Below are 25,540 nucleotides of genomic sequence, written 5' to 3' on the forward strand. Positions count from 1 at the left end.
TAGCGAATGTAGATTCTACAGCGTCTAACACTTCAGTTTCATCCATCGCACCCAAAGATAAACTGCAGTGCTTTACAAATATAGGACAGGAAGGGCTAAATAAACTTATCACTGTATCTAAACCAACAACATGTTTATTAGATCCTGTACCCACTAAATTACTAAAAGAGTTGTTACCTGTAGCAGAAGAAACGCTTCTCAATATTATTAACTCATCGTTATCTTTACGTCACGTCCCAAAACCATTCAAGCTGGCGGTTATTAAGCCTCTTATTAAGAAACCACAACTAGATCCTTGTGAACTGGAAAATTATAGACCCATTTCAAATCTTCCATTTATGTCTAAAATTTTAGAAAAAGTTGTGTCTGCTCAATTGAGCACCTTCCTGCAAAAAAATGATCTGTATGAAGAATTTCAGTCAGGTTTCAGGCCCAACCATAGCACAGAAAATGCACTTGTTAAAATTACAAATGACTTGTTTCTTGCGTCAAATCAAGGCTGCATCTCATTGATTGTTTTACTTCTGACGTCACCACTAATAAGTGGTTACTTGGTCTTACTGCTGCGTTCAACACCATAGATCATGACATACTCATAGATTGATTACAAAACTATACAGGTACTCAAGGGCAGGCTCTAAGATGGTTTAGATCCTACCTGTCCGATCGCTACCATTTTGTTTACTTAAATGGGGAGTCATCTCATTTATCATCAGTAAAATATGGAGTGCCACAAGGATCCGTCCTAGGTCCCCTTCTATTTTCAATATACATGTTACCCCTTGGTAATATTATTAGAAAATACGGGATTAGTTTCCACTGTTATGCTGATGATAATCAACTGTATATCTCAACGAGACCAGATGAAGCTTCTAAATTATCTAAGCTAACAAAGAGTGTTAAAAATGTAAAAGACTGGATGACCAATAATTTTCTCCTATTAAATTCGGATAAGACAGAGATATTACTTACTGGACCAAAAAAAAAAAAAAAAGTACACAGAATCTAGTAGACTACAGTTTGCAACTAGACGGATGTACTGTTACTTTCTCTACAATCAAAAATCTGGGTGTTATATTAAACAGCAACTTTTGAAAACCATATTTCCCATGTTACAAAAACAGCATTATTCCAGTTTAGAAACATTGCCAAGCTATGAAACATGTAGATTAAAAACATCTCTTTCGCCAAGTATTCGAATAATGCATCTCATAATTTGTGACTGCAGTTGTATCTGATCAAATGCGCAATATTATTCTTTAGCTTGGGTTAAACTAATTAATTTTACTTGGTTGGAACAGCAGCTAATTATGTCTCTATGTTTCTCTGTTTTGCACAAGTTCCAGTCTGGATCCAGAACACCTGAGAAGAGATGATGCTGACGCTCAGAGGACCTCAGATGATGCTAACCTGAAACAAGATACAGAACTAATGAATATTGCTACAAGTGTGATTGCATCATATAATAATTGCTGTTAATAATGTTCATCGTCTGGTTGACTGTTTTTTTTTCTGAAAATTCCTGTCATATGCACATAAACTGACGGTCACCACTAATAAGCTACAACTAAATATTGAAAAACTTTATTTTCTGTAAAGTTGCTTTGCAATGATTTGTATCGTAAAAAGCGCTATACAAATAAACTTGAACTTAATTGAATTGAATATTATACAAGTAAAATAAAGGTGCTTTATTTTCAGGTAGCCTACAGGTGTATTTAGCAGGAGCATTACAAAAATTTAATGAACAAATATAAAAATAAAACACTATATACATTGATTCCTATTAAAGCAACTGTATTAAAGTTTTTCAGTCAAGAGTATGGAGTGATTTTTCTCTTTGTGTTTGGTGTTTTATTAATATTAAGGAATAATTCACCCTAAAATTAAAATAGTGTTATATTTTTTATACCTTAATGTATTCAATCAAAAGTTGTTTTAAACCTGAAGAAGTTTCCTTCTTCTGCTAAACATGAACACAATTTTTTCCTACTATCAAAGTCAATGTGAACCAGCAACTGTTTGGTTATCCTGATTCTTAAAAATATCTTCTATTGTGTTCAATTTTATTTTTTTAAATTTTATTGTGAACTATCACTCTACCTTTCGGCAGCATGTAGCCTACTGTCCCTTTAAGACCTGCACGCATCTAATATACAGACATGCATCAGTTTCTTTCAGTTGTTTACTTTCATTTTAGACATATCCAACTGAGTCTATACATAAACCATGTGTGTTGACAGTATTAGCACAAAACATAACTAAGTTAAGTAATCAGGTACAGTTTGAAGGGCTTTTTCGTTTTCATGCCGCGCTTTGTGTTAAGAAAAAACGCATGTCAGAACATCACACAAATTAAAAATGTAAATAACCACTAAGGCATTAAAGCAGACGCAAAAAAAAATAAAATTGTGAATAAGTGCAGTGTCTCGTGAGAGTAATTCTACCACTGAGTTAACACTGATGTTAAAGTATGTCGCAATATATTGATTCGACGGCGCCAGAGCTGCAGCTGATAGAATGTGCACTGCAGCACAATACAATGATATTTCTTCAAAAGCAGACCATGGAGACATTTTTATCATCCACAATCAAAAATCTTCATATGGGCTAATCTTCCCACACAGTGATGTAGACATGTAGGGGCGTGTTTAAATGAGCATTTTAGGAGGGCTTGGATGAGTCTTAACTTTTATAAAGAACATCTCTTAGGTCTTTGCTACTTTAGGGATTGTATTCATGAACAACTTGTAACACTCCAAAGAGAAAGGAAAACTTGAAATCGCATCACATGATCCCTTCAGAAAGCAAGAAGAATACATTGTCCAAACAATGAAAAAAAAAGAAAGAAAGACTTCATTTTTGTATTTTACAGTGTAACTCCCCAATAATTATAGAATGATGTAATGGGCTAGTTGCACAAGATGGCGCCGGTGAGCTTCAGCGACGCGACTGTGTGCATACTTATTTCCGGTCTTGCGACGCTCGCATTGACTGTAAGGGAAACTTACATACGAAACTTGGCTAGATGTATATAATTAATGATATTCAAATTTAACAGCCGATAGTGGTATATCAAAAACATGGGGAAACATCCTCCCTACATTTTGCGTACCTCTGTGTGGAAATTCATCAAGATACAACGCGGAGATTGCGTTATTCTTCTGTTGATTATGCGGATCAGCGTCAGGTCAGGTCCACGGGGATTTTTTCTTTCAAACACAAACCACTCAAATATGCAATACTTTTCATTTTCGAAGAGCTGGGTTTGTTCTGACTGTTATGTAAGATCAATGTTTCTGACTGTCAAACAAGAAGCACAGAGATTTCTGATAAAGCATGTTTTATTAACTTTATTTGATAACAATTTATAACTAACTGTACAATTAGACGTAATATAATTATGGTAGGTTTGCCTTAAATAAAAGATAGCTGTTTGCATTCATGTGTGTTTTTATCTATGTTTATTTGTTTTGTGAAAGATCTGCAGCATAAATCATTATCTGTCTATGAGCAGCCATGTATATTGTTATTCTTTTGCATTAATTATCAGATTAAACAGATATTAAAATTAGTCACATATTTTTTACTGTGTAAAATAATAAAATATGTTGTGAAAATAACGATGAAACAGACTGATGTATGTGTACAATTGAGAAATGGATACTTCTGAAGATAAATCGCAGCCCGCGTCTCACGAGGTAAATATGTCATAAAAAAAAAAAATAATGCAAACATTTGAGAAATAAGTAATTTGTACATTCACATATTTGGTAAGATAAAAATACATTATGTAGCTGTGTATACAAACCATGAGTTCAACTTTCATCTCGTGAACAGTAGGGAACATTAGTGTATTTAATTCATTCACCAGACCCAAACATGCACAAGTTTCAAATCCACTGGCTCAGTTAACATTTATAGTATAGTAATAATAGCAGTGTATATCTTATTTGCATTTTAAGTGATATTATACATCCTGTAAACATATAGAAGGTAATATTTTGACTTCTCCGGTTCTCTGCACTGAGTTTAGCACAACCGGAAATATCTACGCACACACTCGCAAGACCGGAAATCCAAGATGGCGGAGATATGCAACTAGCCCATTAGCATAAGGGTCAGTATGTACAGTGCAATTGCTGCAGTATTTGTGCATTTTGTAATAAATAAGATCAATTTAGGTTTGTTAACATTTTTCATGTTGCACTTCCCCTAATGAATTCTTGACCATCTGAGGACAACATGGATGCTATAAATACATGTATTAATGTCTCTGAGACTGGATGTAAGTTACAACTGGGCAGTGCTGTAATGCAATGAAGTAAAAATACTTCGTTACGCTACTTAAGTATTTTTTGGAGTATCTGTACTTTACTTGAGTTTTTATATTTCAGGCAACTGTTACTTTTACTCCACTACATTTCCTATTAAAAATGTATACTTTAACTCCGATACATTTCCCCTAAGTATATTCGTTACTTACTACAAAATAGTCAGAAGAACACAGACTACAGGAAAGCAGGTTTGATGAATCAGCGGTTTAGCGTTTGCAAGTTAGACTCATAAAAACACCTTTGCTCACGTGCAAACCAACCGCGGATGACTTCATTTCCCACTCAAGTCAAATCAGGGGTGTGCGATATACAGCATCGTCTGCGATAATATGGTAAGTGTTGTTGTAGGCTAATGATGTGCCACCAAATATCACCAACCACACAGAGTGCATGCACATTGATTTAATGGTCTATTAAAACTCAAAATTCCAGGCATTCTAAAATGTAAACGTCAAAACTCTTTCTGTATGCTTTTTATATTTATATAATTTAATGTTGGCCTAGTTAACTTAATCTATATCGTACAAAGAGTACCGTTTTTCTGAAGATGCATGAACGCATTAAATAATTTTATGCAAGTTCAGTAAAGCAATAAATTACTTCCATTTTAGACATAATATTGCTTGTTTTTGTTTTTTTCAATTTTGCCAACAAAAGTAGTTCCAAACAAAGATCATAGCCCTTTTTTGCATCTCTGAGCAACGGATGGCGTCTACTTATTGAATGAAACAGCTTTTTGAACGAATCGGTTGCATAAACGATTCAGTGATTCACTCATTAACACGGTCAAATGCTTTGTTTCTGAATGAATCAGCCGTTTGAATGAATCGTTTGAAACTCAACGACTCATTAACGTTCACTTGCTGTCACCGGCGGGTTTAATTTCACATTTCGAGCTTTTTTTTCCATGTTTTCAATTATTTCAAAATAATTTAAGTTATTTCCAAACGTGAGGCCTAGGCTATTTATAAATCTGTATCTGCAGTTTAAATGCATCCGTGTCCCCTCTGAGATACATAAACTGTGTAAATACATACTAACAAAACAATGGTAATAACAGCAGAGGCGTCCCAAATATTCTGATTTGACCCTACATTTCAACTCTTTTGCCAGCAAACACTTACGTTACTTATTTTCAAGAGAATACAAAATGCTTAGCAAACACAAAAGCATTAATATATTCGAGAAATATCTATTTTTTATTCATCCATTTCATTTATCTGTTCTCATAGTGTTCAAGAATGCAGACCTTAAAGCAGTACTTGTCCATTCACGTCACCCACAGCTTCTGTATTACTTTGTCAGTGCCTGCTTCCTCAATATTCAGAAAAAATAAAATAAAAACTGTTAATTCTATAAAATACTTTGCAAATAGCATTGTGTTAGGTTCTTATTTAAGTTATAACACTCACTAAATAACTTTAATGTGAATTAACATTGTGTTTTATTTGTGCGGTTCAATATAATTCACACAAACAAACCTGGACACTGCAAAGTGAAAACGATATAAACAGTCTAGACACGTTAAATTATAGTTTAAGCATATACAGAATGAACCTCAAAAATACACACAATTCGTTGCATATTTTGTCAAAAACAAAGAGTGGATCCCATTGCAAGAAACTAGTCACGCAACAGTTATCACAGATCACTAATCTGAGAAATTATGCCTGATTTAAAAATAAACAAATATATTTAATCTTCCACAATGCTAACGTTCCAAGAACTGTGGTTGCCAAGAACAGTTATTTCAAACAATACTCCCGCCCTTGCATTTTACTCACACCACTCATTTCACACGTTCTAATGTGTTAAATAGTCTATATGTCTTTCTCACAGAACTCATTGTGAAGAATGCTCATCTAGTCATCAAGGTTTTAACTCTAAAATATGTCCAAAATAGAGCATACTGAACAGACTGGTAGTGTGAATAAATCCATCAGCATAAGTAGTATTACATATCCTAAGGTTAAAATCACTGTGCAATGTGGGCAATATCAGATTCCAATGTGAATCAATGATGTAAAAGTCACATAACCTCCGATATTATTTCGACTCTGGTCGCACTGCAAAACATCTGACCTGAATAGATTTAGAACCACATATGAAAGTTGCCCAAAAAAAAAAAAAAAAAAGGATCAGATTTCATTTGATGTGCAGATCACACTGCCATGAAATAAAACAACCTGGGTCACATGAGCACCCAAAAAATATAAAAAATAGATAAAAAAAAAAAAACCCGCTTTGGCTTGCATTTTTTTCAGTGTGAATGTATCCAGTATGAGATTGAATCAAAATGCCCTCATGCAATTCCAAACCTGTAAGACTTCCTTCTGTGAACCACAAAAGATTGTATTTTGAAGAATGGTAACACTGACTTCCACAGAGTAGAGTACCCGACTTTGACTTTCTGGGGGAACTGTCCCTTTAAAATGTCATGGTTTGTGTTTCCATGCATGTCATTCTTTGTTTTGATTTGAGAGTAAATAAAATAGAGCACTTTAAAATTGAGATCCATTCAGCATATAACATCATCATGCCACTTCACTATACACTACCTTTATGGATTCTACTCATTTCATAAGAACAAAAACTTCTGAAACATTCCTCAAAATGTGTGTTCCACAGAAAAAGCACAGCTTGTTCTGTACAAGTTTGGAATGACATGAGTAAATGATGAAATCAGTTACCTATTAAAGCCAACATTGCTCAATTGCACAGAAACATAGGAGATGGTGTTGTTCACCACTTTTCTTTCAAGTATAATTTTCAAAGAAAACAAGAGTCTTCATCCAGAGTCTCCTAAGCAGTAACTTTAATGCTCAGCATTTTCCCCATGTTGCCCCCCAGAAAATTTCACCAAGTTAATCTTTTCCAACTTGGGTTTTAATCAAGCACTACAGCTGAACTCAATGGTGTTTAATAGTTTACAAGCATCAGCAGGTCAGCATGGCACTGTGCATATTTCTCCACAGTCTCATGGTCTGCTGAGGGTCACGCTGGTGCACCAGGAGCAGGTCTTTGTGTACACAGGGGTTCTCTCGGTCTTGTTCCCGAATGTCAAAGGTCTTGAAACCCTCGTGTTTCGTTGCAGTGATTCCAAGTGCCTTGAAGCACATCCCATTGTAGACATCATCGATTGGGAAGAAGGGTATGTAAAAGGAAACATGGTAAAGAGACGGAAGAAGGTTTCCAGAAAAGAGGAAGCCACCGCCACCAGCATAAGGAGGGTACTGACCTTCGTAGAAAGACTGAGGAACATAATATTTAATTTTAGGGTCCCGTAACGGGCTGGCATTAGAAATTATCTGCCCGGTGTACAACGCTGTTGCCTGCTCTGGCTCCAGAGACTGCAGATGATTCAGTATCGCTTGAGTGTTAGCAAAAACATCATCGTCACCCTTAAAAACGAAAGATACACGAGGACAGTTATCAAGCATCCACTTGAAGAACACATGCTCCTTAAGAGTCAGGTTGTAAAACGAGTCGTGAAAATCCCAGACGAGGAGATCTTGAAACTGCTGAGCTTCAAACGAAACCAGTTTGTCGAGATTGGGATGATCCATGGATGACCGGCCCAGCAGAAAGACAGTCCGTACCTTTAGTCCGTTTCCATACAAGCCTTCTCTTCCCCAGGTCTCTCGGACTGCTTGGCGCATCTCAAAGTTCTTTGGAATTGATTTGATCGCAAAAAATAGGAAAATTTGATCCTGTCCGCTCTCTGATGCACACTTGTCAGGCTGATCGAGAAGAAGCGGTGGGTCTCGACACTCCATGCCTCTAAGGAAGTCTCCGTAAAGTGGAGGGTACGACTGAATATCTTGAATGTTGGTTTGTAGCAGCTCAAAACTCTCAGGCTGACAGTGAAACTTCTCACGTGGGTCTTTGAGCGTTTGATTGTCAATGGAGTCAAACTGCCGGAGAAAAGAATGAAGCTTCCTGTTCCAGAAGGCACCATTTTTGGGAACGTCTTTTCTGAAAGTCTCAGAAATTGTTAGTGGTTGAAGCTCATACAGCATGGCACTTTTGGTTTTCTTTTTCACAGTGCTCATCACTACAGTTGTGGATTTTCTAGGCGTGGAAGCTGGAACTGAGTGGATCTTAGCCAAGTCTTTTTGGCTGTGTTCTACATCCTTTAGCTTGGAAAAGAGGACAATGCAAAAGCTGCTAGCTAGTGCTATGATTAATAATTTCATATACTTCTTTTTCATTTTACAACAGCTCTGTTAGAAGCAACGTACTCTAGAGAAGCAAATAAGGATGTTGGTCTCTACAGGAAATGGTGGGGCGACTGACACCACACACACACTGGTGTTAAACATTCATCTTCCAACTGAACTCAGTTTCTTCGATCACATTCCCACTGATGTCAAGTTCAGTTGTGAGCCTAGCAGACACAAGAAACAGTAACGAAAGTGAAGCTCACTAGAATGTGATGATCAAACAGTAGTGTATACAGCTTTAAGTTATTTATATGAAAAACATCACAGCACACCAAATAAAATCCCCTCTGTGGTCTGTGTGGGTGAGAAATGCTGTCAGTCCAAGACTTGCTATAACATTGGCTAACGGTTAAGGTGCAGTTCACTCGGAGTTAAAATTCAGTCATCATTCACTAAACCTCATGTTAGCCCAAAGCCTGCATGCATTTGATTCTTACATATGGACAAAAGAAACCAACGTGTTTTTCAAAATCCAGAAAAGTCAGTCATACAGGTTGGAACAACAGGAGGGTGATTAATGACCATTTAAATTTGAGTGAACTATACCCCTTCAATAAAACTGACTGAAATTGGTGATAGAGCCTTGTCAATGCCAAAACCATGCAAATGTATTACTACTAGTTTGTTCTTACTGTTAGCATAATTAAGACTTTTTTTATGTGGATCTAAAATTAAACACCCTTTTAATTTATTGGAAAACTGGTCTCAGGTGATTAATTAAACAGCACAGGTTCTAAAATTAAGCACATTTCAGTCCCATGAGAACACTGTGTTGAGCTCAGGGACAGATGATATACAGCACCGGAGAGAAAGCGTACACTATGGCAGGGGCATAGCCATCTTTTCAGAAGTGAGGGGGACAGAAATGTTATATATTAAAAATTACAATATAATATAAAACATTACAATAGAACATTTCTGTAATCTATAGCCTACCAGTCAACAGTTTTTGAACAGTAAGATTTTTTATGTTTTTTTAAAGAAGTCTCTTCTGCTCACCAAGCCTGCATTTATTTGATCCAAAGTACAGCAAAGGCAGTAATGTTGTGAAATATTTTTACTATTTAAAATAACTATTTTCTATTTGAATATAATTTAAAATGTTATTTATTCCTGTGATCAAATTTGAATTTTCAGCATCATTACTCCAGTCTTTAGTGTCACATCCTTAAGAAATCAAATCATTCTAATATGCTGATTTGCTGATTATCAATATTTAATCCATGAGTAATTTTTTTTCCAGATTCTCTGAGGAATAGAAGGATCCAAAGATCAGCATTTGTGAAATAAAAAGCCTTTGCAAAATTATACAGTATATCATTCAAAAAAAAAAATATAGAAATTAATATTTTAATTTAGCAAGCTTTAAAATCTCAAATTACATTTTGAAATATATTCAAATAGAAAATAGTTATTTTAAATAGTAAAAATATTTCTGTTTAGCTACTGTTTTGCTGTACTTCGGATCAAATAAATGCTGGCTTTGTGAACAGAAGAGACTTGACTGGTAGTGGATATTATAGGCAACTTTAATTCTCTAATTTCTAGCTTTTAATTGGCTTAGAAATCTATAACTGCTGGACAATAACAAATAATTATATATATATATAACACTTATTTATCACATAAGGCAGAATAGTTTCTATACTGTAATAAATCTATGTCAATTAGCACTGTTTTGTTGATGTACTGTATTTATCACCTGCTGGAGATGACTTGAAAAACCCATATATTGTCGCAATCTTATAATAATGTCTTCGTGTTTCCAAAAGTTTCAGTTCTTCTGTCAAAACAACTGTTTTCATCACATACAGTCGGCATCTAGTCATAGCTGGGGGCGTGGCGAGGGCGGAGTCGGCGTGGGGGAAAACACTGCGAACATGATCGTGTGTATCTGAATGACAAAAATGCACATATTGAGCGCTCATTGCCAGAGACGCGTAGAACAATTTTAGTCTCTTTTAACTTTAATATTCATATACACAAGTCCATATCGATATTTGATTCATTTTACAGCCCTAATATAAATGTATTCATTCAAAAAATTCCGTGACGTTCTGCTTTATACAGCAAGTTCTATTTTTGACTGGATTCCGCGATTCAATCGTTTCGCAAACACAGACGGGGTGAATTTATGAATGAAAGTGTAAAAGTTCTGACACAAAACTAAGTTGTTTCGTGTCCACACGCTTTTTTAAGTGGGTTAACGGGTTTATGATCGACACTAGGCTAACATTACATAGTTTGGCTTAAGGTAGAATGATCAGGCTAATTATATATATATATATATATATATGCCACTTTCTGAAACAACCTTACACAGTTTTGATAGCGTTAATAATGAACACAATGTTAACATAGCCTGCCTGTGATGAATGCCGACTGCACACATACACATGCTTAGTCTTGGGATTTCCACAACTTCCCTTGATCATCCTCACAACTTATTGCTTGTAGCCATTTTGTCATCATTTCCGGTTCTGTATGTTTATTAGGAAGGATGTAGAACTTCATTTTATAATTTGTTAGTTTATTGGAGGTACAGAAAACGACACAACTCTTCGGCATGATTGTCCAGTGTATTTCAATTGGCGTCAACGCAATGTTTTCCCCCACGGGCTAAATTCACATCACGTGACGGGGCGTTCCCGGGGTGGTTCCCAGACCAACCGTCTGTATCCGGACGCTGTTGCCCATATTAGGGGTTTCCTGTTATGGCTTTCTGCGCGAGAGCGCGCTCCGGCTTCGAGGATGAATAAAACACACACACATGAGTGTTTAGCGCTACGTGAAGTTCATCTCGCCTTGGGTCCGAATAAAATAACAGGTCATGCGCTAGGAAACTATCCTGTTCCTTTGAGTTTAAATCTATATTTATTCACACTATTTCTTGAAAACCTCTATACGAACACACTTGATCGAGAAAGATATTAAAAGTGGGGGGGACACGTCCCCCGCGTAATCTACGCCCCTGCACTATGGTCTTACTAACCCATAGATACTCCTTTAGTAAATACATCCATGTGGAATAATGCCTGTTGCTTTGCTTATCGTTTTATGTTAAACTGCGCGGATTTTGTATTGGAGACAGAAAACTAACAATTTAATTTGTATAAAGCATGATTTGTGCTAAAATGCCTAATTCTGAAAAAGAAAAAGAAATCTGAATTTCACAATTGCAGCCTAGCGGTTCTCTGTTAACAATTTAAGTGAGATTTGAACACACGAATGTATCTAGGTTAAAGCCTACTATCTATGTAGTTTGTAGTAGGCTAATAGTTAAGGTTACTGTAGTACTCAGCACTATAGCTACCATTGCAAGTTTCTATGGGGGCTATACTGTCAGTTTGATTGAAAAATACGTTAACGTTGAACAATTCGCAAGATTTTGTACAGAACAATGAGGAAAAACAGAACATTTCTTACCGTGTGAGCGTCTGTTAACATTCTTAGTCCTATCTGCTCATCTTGACAAAAGGAAACCACGCTGTCACCCACCACCACAGACTGAGTGCTGTTTCTCTCTAGTAGATAAAAGCGTTACGTCGACATGTCTCTTTTTCCATCAGCAGCTGACTGTCTGTGATTGGTGCTCATCAGACAACACACCTGAGAACTTAATCAAGGTTACATTGTCCCCTGCCCGAATGAAGGCTCTTTTTTTCTCAAACGGAAGCGATTTTCTATCATTCGAATTTTTTCGACCTTTGCTTGAGTGTTTAAGGCGAATTGTGTTTTGATATGACTATTATAATTTAATCTTTAAAACTGAGAGTTCTCGCCTTTTACTAGCCTAGGTACTTTAAGTATACATTCCCCCATCCTTTGAAGAATGTAAAACGTTTTTAGTCTTGCCCTTTTTAGGTTAAAAACACTACTATTAGTGCCTTATAAAGATGTACTAAAAAGTCACACGTAAGTAGCTGAAAAAAGTCACTGAAAAGTTCAACTTAATGCATTTAATGTAACTATTAAATGCAGAGGTGGGTAGTAACGAGTTACATTTACTACGTTACATTTACTTGAGTAATTTTTTGGGGTAACTAATACTTTTCGGAGATGGGTACTTTATACTCTTACTTGAGTAAATTTTTGGGGAAAAATCTGTACTTTTACTTAGTTACTGTGGGCGACGCTCCTCTCGTTACTTTATCTTAATGCAATAAATGTTATAAATGCTTCAGTTTATTCCAAACGCGCCGTCTACTTTTCTCTGGGCAATGAGCGATGCCCGTTCGCGAATGATTCATTCTTTTGAATCAATTCTGTTCAAAGGCTTGATCAAACAAATTGGCAAAAGATTGAGTTGGTTCATGAATCAGTTTGAATGAGTCGTTCAGTTCCCTGCCGCACGCGCTGAGCGTCTGAAGTGGTTCACTCAGAGTTGTAACGTTTAAGAACAGAAAGAGCGTTGAAAACGTGGCTATGGAACTGCACTGAATTGAAAGCAAATCTGCAAAGGCTATTATTTGCTTGCGATGGAGATCCTTATTAGATGAACACCGTGTGTGCTGTCTACTGTTTAACAGGTAATAACTTGGGCTACATTCGATTACAGTACACGATACCACTGTGACATTAGTTTGTTGTACGTGTGTGGCTTATGCAGCTTCCAAAAGACAAAAAATAGCCGATTAAGATTTTATTAATTTTAATGATTGCTTGCTGGCGCTGAGCCAGAGATAGATGTGTTTTTACAGCATTGCGCATTATAACAAATCACACATGGTTCTTTTGAGCTTATTAAAGCATTGGCCAATCAGAGGCGTTCCGATGAGTCATCGCTAAAATGCCGGTGCTTCCTTCACTCGCTCACTGACTGAATACCTCTTTCTGGCGAATTCTCTCGTCAGAAACAACAAAGTGCAGATGTGTGTACGAATCTATAATTAAGATATTGATTTCACAGTGTTAACAGTTTCAGTGATTTTAATGGGAGTTTCTGAGAGTGATTGAAATCTAGACTGTCAGTGAAAATGATCTTTAATAATGTAAATGTTATTTGCTCTCTTTCTGAACAATGAAAGATTAGTAGCAATATTTATATCACATTAACTTTCAATGTTAAATTCACATTTAATATAAAGTCAGTCGTATTAAAAATGTTATGGCATGACACCTATATCTGTTACTTAAGTAAACAGACAGGGTTTTATAATAAATTACATAAATTGGAGTAAAGGCTGATTAAATATATACATTTATACACACACACATACATTACATACATTTTATCTATATATCTAAATAAAAATAGGCTCAGTATATATGACCCAAAGTAACTAGTAACTAACTACTTGAGTAGATTTTTTATCCGATACTCTTTTACTCTTACTCAAGTAACTATTCAAGACTAGTACTTTTACTTGAGTAAATATTTCTAGAAGTACTTTAACTTTTACTTGAGTACAGTTTTTGGGTACTCTCCTCTGATTAAATGTGAAACATTTTAAATTAAAAAAATGTATCACATTACTTAAACGGTGATTATTTAACATTACAATACTTAAACAGTGGAAACATTACATTTAATTTGTTCTTTTAAAGTAATTTTTTTCTGCAGTAAGTACACTTTATAAAAGTATACTTAAGTGCATTTCTTTTTCACAAGGGTATGCTTGACTTGATGTATGTAAATGTTTGTTTTATATGTGGGTCGCATCAACTTAAGTAGAAAAAATAGGGTCGCCTTGAAAACAACTGCCTTAGATTTAAATAATGATAATAATAATAATAAACCCCAAACATTACAATAACACTGAAACACTGGCCAATAGTAATGGAGGTTGGAGGTTGTCAGGCCAGTCTTCACTGATTTTACTGATTTACCTTACTGAATCGGTAGAGCAATAGCACAGTTCTGCATAAAATATTGCAATCCACACAACATATCAGAGTTTCAATTGTTGGTGCACGTCTTGTGGCGCATCTGAACAGCACGTCTTTGTGGTGTAAAGACAGCTACACTATCCAGACTAATTTCAGCATACCACCATGAAGAATCAGATCAGAATCAGAATGAGCTTTATTGCCAGTAATGTTTATTCATACAAGGAATTTGTTTTCATGACAGAAGCTTCCACAGTGCAACAGAATGACAGCGACAGATATAAATTTGAAGAAGTACATAAGAAATAACAATATACAAATTGACAATTGTATGTGCAGGTCTATTATGTGCAAATTTGAAGAAAAGTGTGTGTGGTAGATAATTAAGTGTATGAGTGTATAAATTGTGTGTGTTCTACAGTTATTGTCAAGTGTTCATGAGACAGATAGCCTGAGGGAAGAAACTGTTCCTGTGTCTGTCTGTTCTGGTGCTCAGAGCTCTGTAGAGTCGATCAGACGGCAACAAACTACCCTCTGTAGTCTTCTGAGGTCAGATTTGGTAGCTGAGCTGACCCAGACAGTTATTGAAGTGCAGAGGATGGATTCGATGATGGCAGAGTAGAACTGTTTAAGCAACTTCTGTGGCAGGATGAACCACATCTAACAGGAGTAGCTGTCAACACAAGATGAATCTGTCTGAAAGGGAAGTACAGGTTATTAAACAGATTGTACCCCCCCCCCCCCCCCCCCCCAAAAAAAAACGCTTCTGGAGGTCAATAATCAATGGCCAAACCTTTATTCACTCGTGCTAATGCTAAGGAATACCCAACCATTCTGAAGGACCACGTGGTTCAAACACTGTACTGGTGCCATGTATCAGCTTGTTAATGCACCGATACACACAGCACGACTGGTGGCAGAGTGGTTTGAGGAGCATGAAACTGAAGTTTATCTCCCATGACCTGCACCAGATCTGAATATATCTGAGCCACTTTGAGGCAGTGGCCATTGTTCTACAAGATGAATGGCTCAGAATCCCTTCTGGTATGTTAAGCACTCATGTCTGTCATTCCCAACGAAAATGATGGTGGAAGGAATCTCTACACCATACTAATAATTACTGTCTTAAACCAGGTGTTGCAGTTTCATTGCTTAACCCCTGTGCATATTTCTAAGTTAGTGATATTGAGTATTAGCATTATATATACATTATACAACCAATCTATACATTTACTTATTCTGTTCTGTTTACTGTTCTGTTCAAAGAGTTAATTTCTCTTACCACTAGAGTAATTTGCAACCAAGATGCACACCACACAACTGTACATGGGCATTACAGATGATCAAATAGATATTTGTTTGTGAGGGCATGTGGTTTTTGTTCACATCTTACTCTTCTCTTCTTCAGATGTGGGGCTTGGCGCAATCCCGTTTCAATCCATTTTCAGCTGTTAGACCTTTTATTAAGATGTGTGTGCCTTTCCAAATCATACCCATTCATTTGAATTTGCCTCAGGTTAACTCGAAGTGTAGTGACATCTACGAACAATGTATGAGCTAAATTTCAACTGTCCCAGATAAGGGTATGAATAGTTATGCAATGGAAACGGACATTTTTATTTTTCATATTTTTTATTTATTTAATTATTTATTTGCTTTACCATTATGGTGTATGGAGTGTAGAATGCTTTTGCAAGGCAATTTACATGTATATTTTAAAACAGATTTTATACATGTATTCTAATGTTAATATTAATGTTAATCTTTTAATTGATTATCAATAAATTGATGTTTAAATAAATGTTTTACTTTTTTTCTCAACAAACCTGTTCACAGCTCACAATCCACCAGACAGTGGTAATGAGCCTTAATTTTATTTGTATTTTATTTATTAAGGAAACAAACTTCATGAGACTAAGTCTCTTTTTCAGAATTGTCCTCGCCAGGATGAGCAGCAGCTACAAAAGTTTTTAAAATGTTACAAATCAACAGATACCGTATAAATACATATTTAAAACATCTGCGATTCGAATATTCCTTTACCAGAAAATATTTACAAGGAAACAATTGGTTAAGAATTTTAATCTAAACAATTTTTGATGTGTCATAAAAACTGCTTTACAAGAAAGGAGGAAACAAGCCAATACTTGTTTCTCCCTTTTGGGAAGTAAAACCAGACTATATATATGTTGAATCAGTTCTTCTTTTACTCTTTTCCTTCTACATGTCAAAATAAAAAACAAGAAATAACATTTCAAAGAATTTTTTAAGATTTGTCTACACAGGAATCAGCAAGCAAAAAATAAGCAGAGATACAAGGTATGCTACTTCTGATAAGAATAAAAATGCATATGCCACCACTTAAGAAAGGTTTTTGTGCTCAGTAATACGGGTGCTCAAGGCATTTCTGAAGCTTGGTGTGCACAGCACCCCGTAATATTACTGTAGCTGGTTTGAGCTCTCAAGCAACACTCCCTCAAATCTCATTTACACAACCTGCCTTCCTTTCTTTAGTGTTCTCTGAGGTCTGGCGGTTCAGCTGTGTCATATAGAGAGACAGAGAGAGGGGAGGTAAAGCAAGAGCATTAAGGCACTGAGAACTGAGTTGGTGGTAAAACAGGGCGTTAGTCGACCATCATACTGAAGTCATGGTGTTAAAGGCATGAGGCAGAGCGAGCGGCAAGGGGCAGAAGGGAGGAAGAGGATCTTAGCGAAGGTCACTTTCGTCTTCTTGTATGGATTTCTTAATACGAAGCAGCATGGTTGTCAGCCACTGATCCAGTCGTGATATGGTGTCATACTCTTTTACCTGAAAGACAAGAGAGAAATAAGTGAAAATGATGAACAGCCCTGCTATTGTTCCTAACTACTGACACGACAGCCACTGATGCATCATGTGGGTAGCTTAACTTATGTTTAGTGAAACTAGGAAGCTTTGGTAGTGAAACTATGCTTCTCTAGAATTGAATTGAATGGAAGAGGTTCTGTAAACAACAGAAAGGGCGAGTAAGTGCTTGTCTTACAGCGTCAGTATATGCATCCACATTCTGTTCTTCAAAGGCATCTAAAAGTTTCTGTAAGAAAAAAAAAAGAACATGTTACACACAATTTATCCATCATCTCCCCGTCAGGAACAGAATTTACACAATGAATATTTCCAACACTTCCTGACAGAATGATTGTGGTCTACAGTGGGGAAAATATTTATTTGATCCCCTGCTGATTTTGTAAGTTCGGCCCACTAGCAAAGAAATGAAGTGTCTGTAATTTTTATGGTAGGTTTATTTTATCGGATAGAGATAAAAGTGAGTGAGTGAGCATTTCAGTGAGTGAAATAAGTATTTGATCCCCTACCAACCAGCAAGAATTCTGGCTTCCACAGACCGGTTATGTGGCCATGTCGATCACAGATTAGTCCTGTCACTTTAAGAAGTTACTCCTAATATCAGCTAATTTCAATAAAGGAGTGGCTCAAGAAGAGGCACATTAAGGTCAAGGAGTGGCCTAGCCGGTCTCCAAACGACAGCCAAGAAACATTAAGGATTTAGAGAGGATATGTAAAGAGGAGTGGACCAAAACCTTCCTGAGATGTTCCTAAACCTGGTCTTACCTCTGTGCTTGCCAACAAGGGTTTCTGCACCAAGTACTAATTAATGTTTTGCTCAGGGATCAAATACTTATTTCACTCATTGAAATGCAAATAAATTTCTAACTTTTTGGTTGGTATTCTGTCTCTATAGATTAAAATAAACCTACAATAAAAATGAAGGACCTTAATTTCTTAGTAAGTGGTCAAACTTGTATTAACAAGCTAAAAATACAGCAGCCTCAATGACTCCATGATCAAAACTTACTACTGTAAAAAAAAAAACATCTATAGAGTATTATAAAAAAAAGGGTTTGTTCAGTTCCTCAGTATGGGCAATGAAATGTTCAAAATATAAAACATTTAATAAGTTATTTTTTATGATTTATTTTAAAACATTCTGGACACAAGACACATTCAAAAGGAGGGTTCAAAAATATAAAAAAAATAATAACGGTTATGATTATAATACGGTATATTTTACCAGTAATTTGACATTTTGTGGTGACATCAAGCCTTACCTTCACCAATTTGCATTCACGTGAATCTGAAAAGGCTGGAAACATTTCCTCATACTTCTGGACGGCAAGCTACAAGGGCAGCATGAAGGACAAAGTATAAGAAAGGGAACAGCAAACGACAGCTGTTTTGCATCGGCATGTTAAATGATGGTTGTGGTGTTTTCATACCTTAGCATTCAGCATGTCCACACAGAAGTGGCAGAGAGCTGCCTTAAAGAAATAGTCCTTTGCGCTGTATTTCAACAGAGTGCTGTCCATTGCATGTGTTGCAACCTGGAAACCCACCAACACAAATATAGAAACAACTTAATTCTATCTTTCCATATGCAAAGGGGGGGGGGGGGGGGGGCAAAGACTTCTTGTTTGGAGCGACCTTATTGACTGATAGTGAAAAGGCCTGATAGTTAAAAAACTGCTCACATTTTACACAAGTACATCTGGTGGGTTTCAGCTAAAAACACATGCAAAATGAAATCCATTCAAAAATAGGAGATTACATTGTTGAAAATCTACATTTTTGCATATGCAAAAAAATGCACTTTAAGATTTAATAAGCAACGTCTTGTTTCAGGTACTGGAAATGAATGATAACAGGACTAAAATGTGGTATATTTTTAACAGCTACTTGTATTTACATATCCAAAAATCAATGTTGGCTATACAGAGGCTAACTCGGTTTAAGGTAATATTTGTGATTAAACACGGAGGACCTCATATGGCATCTCCTCTAGGGGCTCAGGTGTACTGAAACCAGAGAGACGTGGATTTGTTTACCTGTTCATAGATCTCAATGGCTTTAGGGTACTGCTCCAGCTGAGCTGCGTAGGTGGCAACTTTGAGCAGGCACTTGTTGGCTGAACTTTGACATCAGAGACAGAGTGAACAGGTTAGAAACAGTTCTAGAGCATGACTTCTTGTGTCATATGTTGCCTTTGAAGGTGACAATAATGGTATCGTAAATGTGAGACGGGTTTTTACCTTCAGCAAACATACTTGCTATGCATTACGTACTGATACTGTAATCAACTTTATAGGTAACCTATTTTCTACTGGTCTTTTCTGCATCATCATTTAAGATTGAGAAGTCTTGAGCAATAGGAGTAAAATTAGCTTTAAAACTGCCATACCTTGTGGACTCCTCGCCTTTATAATAGTCTGCCGCCTGTTCATAGTGAGCTATTGCCTGAGGAAAAGGTTATAAAGTACTTTGAATAAATCTTACACTCTGATTCGGTTTAAATATGATTATAATAATCTAAAAGATATCTGACCTTGTCGATGTCAACCAGTTCGGTCTCATAAATTTCAGCGATAGTGATGTGGTGTTTCGCCGCGATAGTAAATCGACCCTGCAAGACGAACAAAAAGTATCAGGTTTACAATCTAGGCATGACTAAGTGCATAGTTTAGATAAAATCACTGATATTGATGACAGGTTTGATTTCTTTTACAAGTTCAGCTGGTTAGTTATAGCTGAAAATAATTGCCCATTTTCCTCCACTAAAAGCCATCCAAAATAGCTGATTATATTGATAAAACTATTCCTGCAAGCAAAAGGTTTACATTTACAAAACAAAATAATTATAATATTAATAATCAGTTAGTCAAGGTTTTACAAATATCATGAATTACCAATTAAGAAAGATGAATTCTGTCCTTCATCACAGCTCAAGAGAGTCAGAAGGTTTGAGACTGTGGTTTCATCGGCCATTGTGGGAAATCATTTTGTCATTTTACAGTAATTTCAGAGTGATTAATACCTTAAACGTTTAGAGCTCTGTAGCCGTATTCACAAAGAATTTGATCATACCTCCTAAAAGTTCTTGGCTAGGAGTTTTAGATTAAACCCTATTGATAAAACTCTTAAGGAACTAGTAATATAAGAGGTGGGATTGACTTCATTGCTATGGATGATGTCATTTTTATGGTGTTATTTTGTTATGGTCGGTAGAGATGTGTAGCAGGTAGACAGTAGGAAGGAGATATACATAACTATTTGGAAAAACAAACACGTATACTATATATTACCATTCACAAAAAATCTTAAGACTAAAAGTTGCTCCTAATGGAGATATTTAGGAGCAACTCATAAAAATAAGTCTCACACACATGCTACATTCCCATGGCTGATTCTACATTTACATTTATGCATTTAGCAGACGCTTTTATCCAAAGCTACTTTCAGTGCATTCAGGCTATACATTTTTTTTTTTTTTTTACCAGTATGTGTGTTTTCTGGGAATTGAACCGATGACCTTTAGCACTGCTAATACAATGCTCTACCACTGAGCCACAGGAACACCATAATAATTCTATTCAGTTTGCCTTAATCAATAAACTAATTAGTTACTATATTTTCCTAAAAGTCCTAAAGTTATGATCGACTGCTCTTGTTTGAATGAATATTGCTCCTTGTGTTACAGTGCCGTCTAGTGGTGTATCAAGTCATGAGCATCATGTTTTATGAAAAATTACTTTGAATGTGTCAAACTATTTCCAAAACAAGTTTTCACCGCAAAAAGAGAAACAGATGAAAAGTGTCAAAATGATTCTGTACAACTTAAGCAGCTCAACTTTTATTTAAAACGCCATCTACAGATGACAGAAATACTCTTACCATGTCTGTATAGATCTCAATGGCCCTGTTCAGGCAGTTTATGGCCTCTGTGGAGAGAATGACAGACAGCTGACTGAACCACAACCATTTTTTATTTTATTTTTGTTGGTGCATAAAAAACAATGGGTCTCATTCACTAATAACTGTGTGCATTATTTGTATCTATATGCACAATTAAAAAAACAGAAAACAAAAAGACAAATCCACCTAATTCACAACACCTGCATACTGTTAATGAACATGGAGATTTTCAAAAGAGTGACCAAGTATCTAAAGTAAGCCACTGGCATAAAACACACCCAGACCATCTCCATATAACTGTTTTCGGCACAATACTTCAGCTTTAATTCACAAGCAGCTTAATATTTTTGTGGAAAGCATGATTTTTTTTTTTTTTTTCAGAAAGAACATTCAAAAGAACAGAATTGATTTGAAATGGAAATTTTGTAGAATTATAAATGCATTTACTGGCATTTCTTGATTTCATTTTTTGTTGTTGTTGCTGTTGTTTAAACTTCAACCTTTCGAATGTTTTTGCCTGACGATTTCCACAAAAATGCGAAGCAGCGCAGTGCATACTTAACAGCAAGAAATTCAGATGAATACCTTGAGGGTCTGATTTCTTAAAAGCATTGCCGGCATCAATGAAGCTCGTGGCTGCGTCGTGTTTACTCTGCATCTGCAGATGTAGGAGCGCCGCCTGGGAGAAAGCGTTTCCTGCAGCTGACAACCACATACAACTAAATATTACCATAAACATTATAGAATACAAATATAATGTGCAATAGACATACATAACCTGTAAGCTTCAACTAAAACTCAAATGCACTTTTGTTCCATTCACATCTTTAAATGAAAAAGACCAAATGACAAGTAGATCTGTACACTGATGTTTATGTTGAAGCTGAGTGTATGTCTTTACCACTCCAGTTCTTGGCCATCTTGAACATGTTCGCTGCCCTTCCATACAAGTCACAAGCATCCTCCATCTTTGAAGAGCCCCTAGTAAAATATAATATTATAATAATAAATATAATGATGATTTATAACCGAATCCCCTTCCCAACACTCAAAAGCGTTAAAGATGAAGTCCCATTTCGGTGTCCACATCATATGAAATTTTATATACATAGTAAGCGTATTAAATGCAAAGTGTCTACTTAAATGTTTCAAATAACTTATGTGAAAATGTAAAAAATATGGGGGTGAAAGCATAACAGATATATTTATGTAAAAATTAAACAACATGCTTATTCTGACATGTACGTATTAATATATGATATAGAAATAATATATAAAAGAAAATTAATCGTACTTTTTAAAATCTTGCTGACAAAGTCTTTTAATGTCATTAATAATTTTTGTTCCAAGTATGGCTGGCAAGATTTTTTTAGAATATGAACTACTGATACATTAAATGACATTTTAGTGGGTGCATTCTGTAACTCGTGGTAAAAATGTATGCTAAAATAACACACACAGGTCACATTCAAATGAAAGGGGCAATAAAACTAAATTTAAAGCTGTACTGAACTATTTTTGTTTTCATGCTCAAAAAACCTTGTTGGTCTTTGACCTGTATATATATATATATATAAAACATTTGTCATAAACCACTCCAATAGGGGTTCAATCCTCAACTGGCTGACAGTCTGTGGCTGGCTGGAAGCGACAATCAGCTGCCAGTTGGGATCACGGCCATTTGGAAACTTTATTTGTAATAAGCCTCTATAAAATGTCAACAAATTAAAAGACAAGACACATGCGAATATATTAACAATCATAAAATAATACATTTCCTTGAGAGTGGTAGAGAACGCATTAAGCTCGGGGCGCGATAAGCGACAATAACCAACCAGACAGGATCATAGTCAGTTAAACACTTTAATGGCGCTAAAATCCTCTAAAACATCAACCATGTAAAAGTAAAGAACTGAACAGGTTGACAATAATACATTAAGCACAAAACACAAAATCTGCTGATAATTTATGGTTGCAAAAACTTGTTAACTTCTAAATACCTTGAATAATTATATAGTACAAATTATTCAGAATTTGGAATGCATTTTAAGAATACTATTCCCATCAACTGGTCAAAATGCACAACACCGCTGTATGCTGCTAGAAAGAGCTTGTGCTGCTCTGATGTAAACAAGCACGCATAAGAAGCACGAGGAACACGTGAGAGACACGCTGAATGAAAGCACATTCAATCTCTGACAGCAGATGGCGCTAAACTGCAGAAAATGCAGTCTTTACCCTGGAAACCCCATAAATAAAGCAGCTGCTCTACTTTCTAAAACATATTTAAATAGCCATTCAAATTTTTTGGATTTGCAATGGTGTTCATCACAGCGCCAAATACTTAAATATTTAGACTTATTAGGCTATTTATTTTCAAACTTTTTTTTTTTTTCATTTTAATCCGGACTACAACATAGCCTAGATATTGTTTGAAAGTGTTTTGATTCTTTATTGTTCATTCACAATTTACATTAGGGCAACAGGAAAATTTGATACCGGCATATCCCTACGCATGACATCTCTTCACTTTTTTATGCAGAGTGCTCCTGACTCCATGTTGCTTCAAGTCCATCATTCTGCACATGGGATGTACATAAGCGCTTTGCACTGCTCTGTATTGGAGCCATGCCCTTTCATATGATACTTTCATGTAATGAGTCTTTTTTGTTCTGTTCTCATATGTTGCTGCCTTCATTACTATGCTACAATCGTTTTTTTCCTAGTTGTAGTGATGTTCACACTCGCGTGATGCCTTTTTAAAACCTTAGGCCGGTGACACACTGGCATATTGCACCTGTCAAACAGTCTATTTTGCCGTCAATACTGTTGACGGTGTCAGTAGGCTTTATATTAATGCTCAACATGAAGAATAGATATTGTTGTAGTGAAGAAAAGATCCTGGTGGTCTCCCTCAATGTCACCTACAGTAGCAGCGCTCCAGCGCCGCGTCAGGCACGATTCTGGTGTGTAAAGACACAGAGAACACGAAGCAGGTGTCACGCAACTGACAAACAGCAGAAACGCCACGCTCACACCACCAGCCAGTGTGTCGCTGGCCTTAGAATCATATATATATATATAATACATATATATATATATACATACATATACAGTCGTGGCCAAAAGTTTTGAGAATTACATAAATATTGGAAATTGGAAAAGTCCTGTCAGTGGCGGCTCCTGCCAGCCAGTTGAAGATTGAACCTCCACTCGAACACACATATTACATTTTTCCATTATATCAACACTGATTATGGTTCTCCAGCTATTACAGGTTCGGTGGTTCCAAGAGTATGAGCAGGTGCCTGTGTTCATGGAGGTCCAGTGATGTTGTAACTGGCTCAACTGGATGTCAGCTGACTCCTGGCCAAGTCTAGATACATTTCATGACTATTTCATCATCAGTTTTAGGAAAGCTTCAGATCCCATGACTATATCTCAACCTTAACAATATAAAGATAGAAGTACAGACTTACAGAAATACAGACACGAGATCTATGATGATGATGACAAGATTTAAGTTTAGGTTAAGGTTTATTACAATTAGCTAGTCGTTGCTCGACATACATTAAGAGCTCACATCTGGAAAACAACGATAAATTAAACTAACAGACGTTTAATATTAAATGTGGTTTCACACTCCACATCCAAACAATCTCATTTGGCAGGAGAAATTGTTTTAGACATTATTTCGCACTCGTATAATCACTTTTATGAAGTTCGTGTTTGACAGCTAACTGACTAGCATGTATGCTAACTTTCCGTTTACCCCGGCTGGCCTGTCAGCAGTGTGTTTAAAGTTATAAAACATACCCAAACAGAGAGCCAAAGAACGACTGCGAGGACTTCATTTTCTTCTCGGCTTCAGCCATGAGAGCCATGGCCTCTTTTTCTTTCCCGGAGTTATCCATGAGTATTGTTTACAGTTCAGCTTTAGCAGCAGACTCTGGAGTCCAGCCACATCAACACATCTCAGAGGAAACGGCCGACACGTCCATCTGCTGCCTCGTTTCAAAATAAGAGTCGAGTTGCGCTTGGACAAAAATAAAAACATACTGTAAATAATAGCAAGAAACAACAATTACTATAAATAATATGAAATGGATATATATTTGTATAAAAACTTTTATAAATTTTTTTTCTACTTCTTTATCTATTCATATTACTTTTATCCAAAACAACTTGTATAAAGAAAAAAAAAACTTGTTGATATTTTGTTGAGTTTTGTTCACTGAAAGTTACAGTAAAAGCCTGACGTATTAAATAATAGTCAATAAAAATCCAAAATTAAACTTCAGACAAAATATTTATTATTATTTTAAAGTTTTTGTGTGTTTTATGTTTTGTATTATATCTGATACATCAGGCTTTTATGGCTCATAAAGTATAATATATTGAGAATA

At 36.0% G+C, this 25,540-nt stretch overlaps 2 protein-coding genes across 2 annotated transcripts; both read right to left on the reverse strand.

Moving 5' to 3' along the window:
- Positions 1–7,201: 7,201 nt before the first annotated feature.
- On the reverse strand, positions 7,202–12,134 carry LOC132101256 (N-acetyllactosaminide beta-1,3-N-acetylglucosaminyltransferase 2-like). The gene is made up of 2 exons (XM_059506052.1): positions 11,987–12,134; positions 7,202–8,724 (listed from the first exon to the last, which is right to left on the reverse strand). Exon 2 carries the CDS (start codon positions 8,546–8,548, stop codon positions 7,274–7,276), a length of 1,275 nt encoding a protein of 424 aa, XP_059362035.1. The 5' UTR covers positions 8,549–8,724; positions 11,987–12,134; the 3' UTR covers positions 7,202–7,273.
- A 4,440-nt stretch (positions 12,135–16,574) lies between these two features.
- Positions 16,575–25,135, reverse strand: LOC132101257 (alpha-soluble NSF attachment protein). Its single transcript, XM_059506054.1, has 11 exons — positions 24,951–25,135; positions 22,036–22,115; positions 21,720–21,836; positions 21,114–21,160; positions 19,768–19,845; positions 19,624–19,679; positions 19,271–19,355; positions 18,665–18,769; positions 18,497–18,565; positions 17,413–17,463; positions 16,575–17,198 (listed from the first exon to the last, which is right to left on the reverse strand). The coding sequence occupies exons 1-11, from the start codon at positions 25,046–25,048 to the stop codon at positions 17,097–17,099; spliced, it is 888 nt and encodes a 295-aa protein (XP_059362037.1). The 5' UTR covers positions 25,049–25,135; the 3' UTR covers positions 16,575–17,096.
- Between the last annotated feature and the right edge of the window lie 405 nt (positions 25,136–25,540).

The sequence above is a fragment of the Carassius carassius genome, chromosome 23 (genome assembly GCF_963082965.1).
Source record: "Carassius carassius chromosome 23, fCarCar2.1, whole genome shotgun sequence".
Taxonomy (NCBI): Eukaryota; Metazoa; Chordata; class Actinopteri; order Cypriniformes; family Cyprinidae; genus Carassius; species Carassius carassius.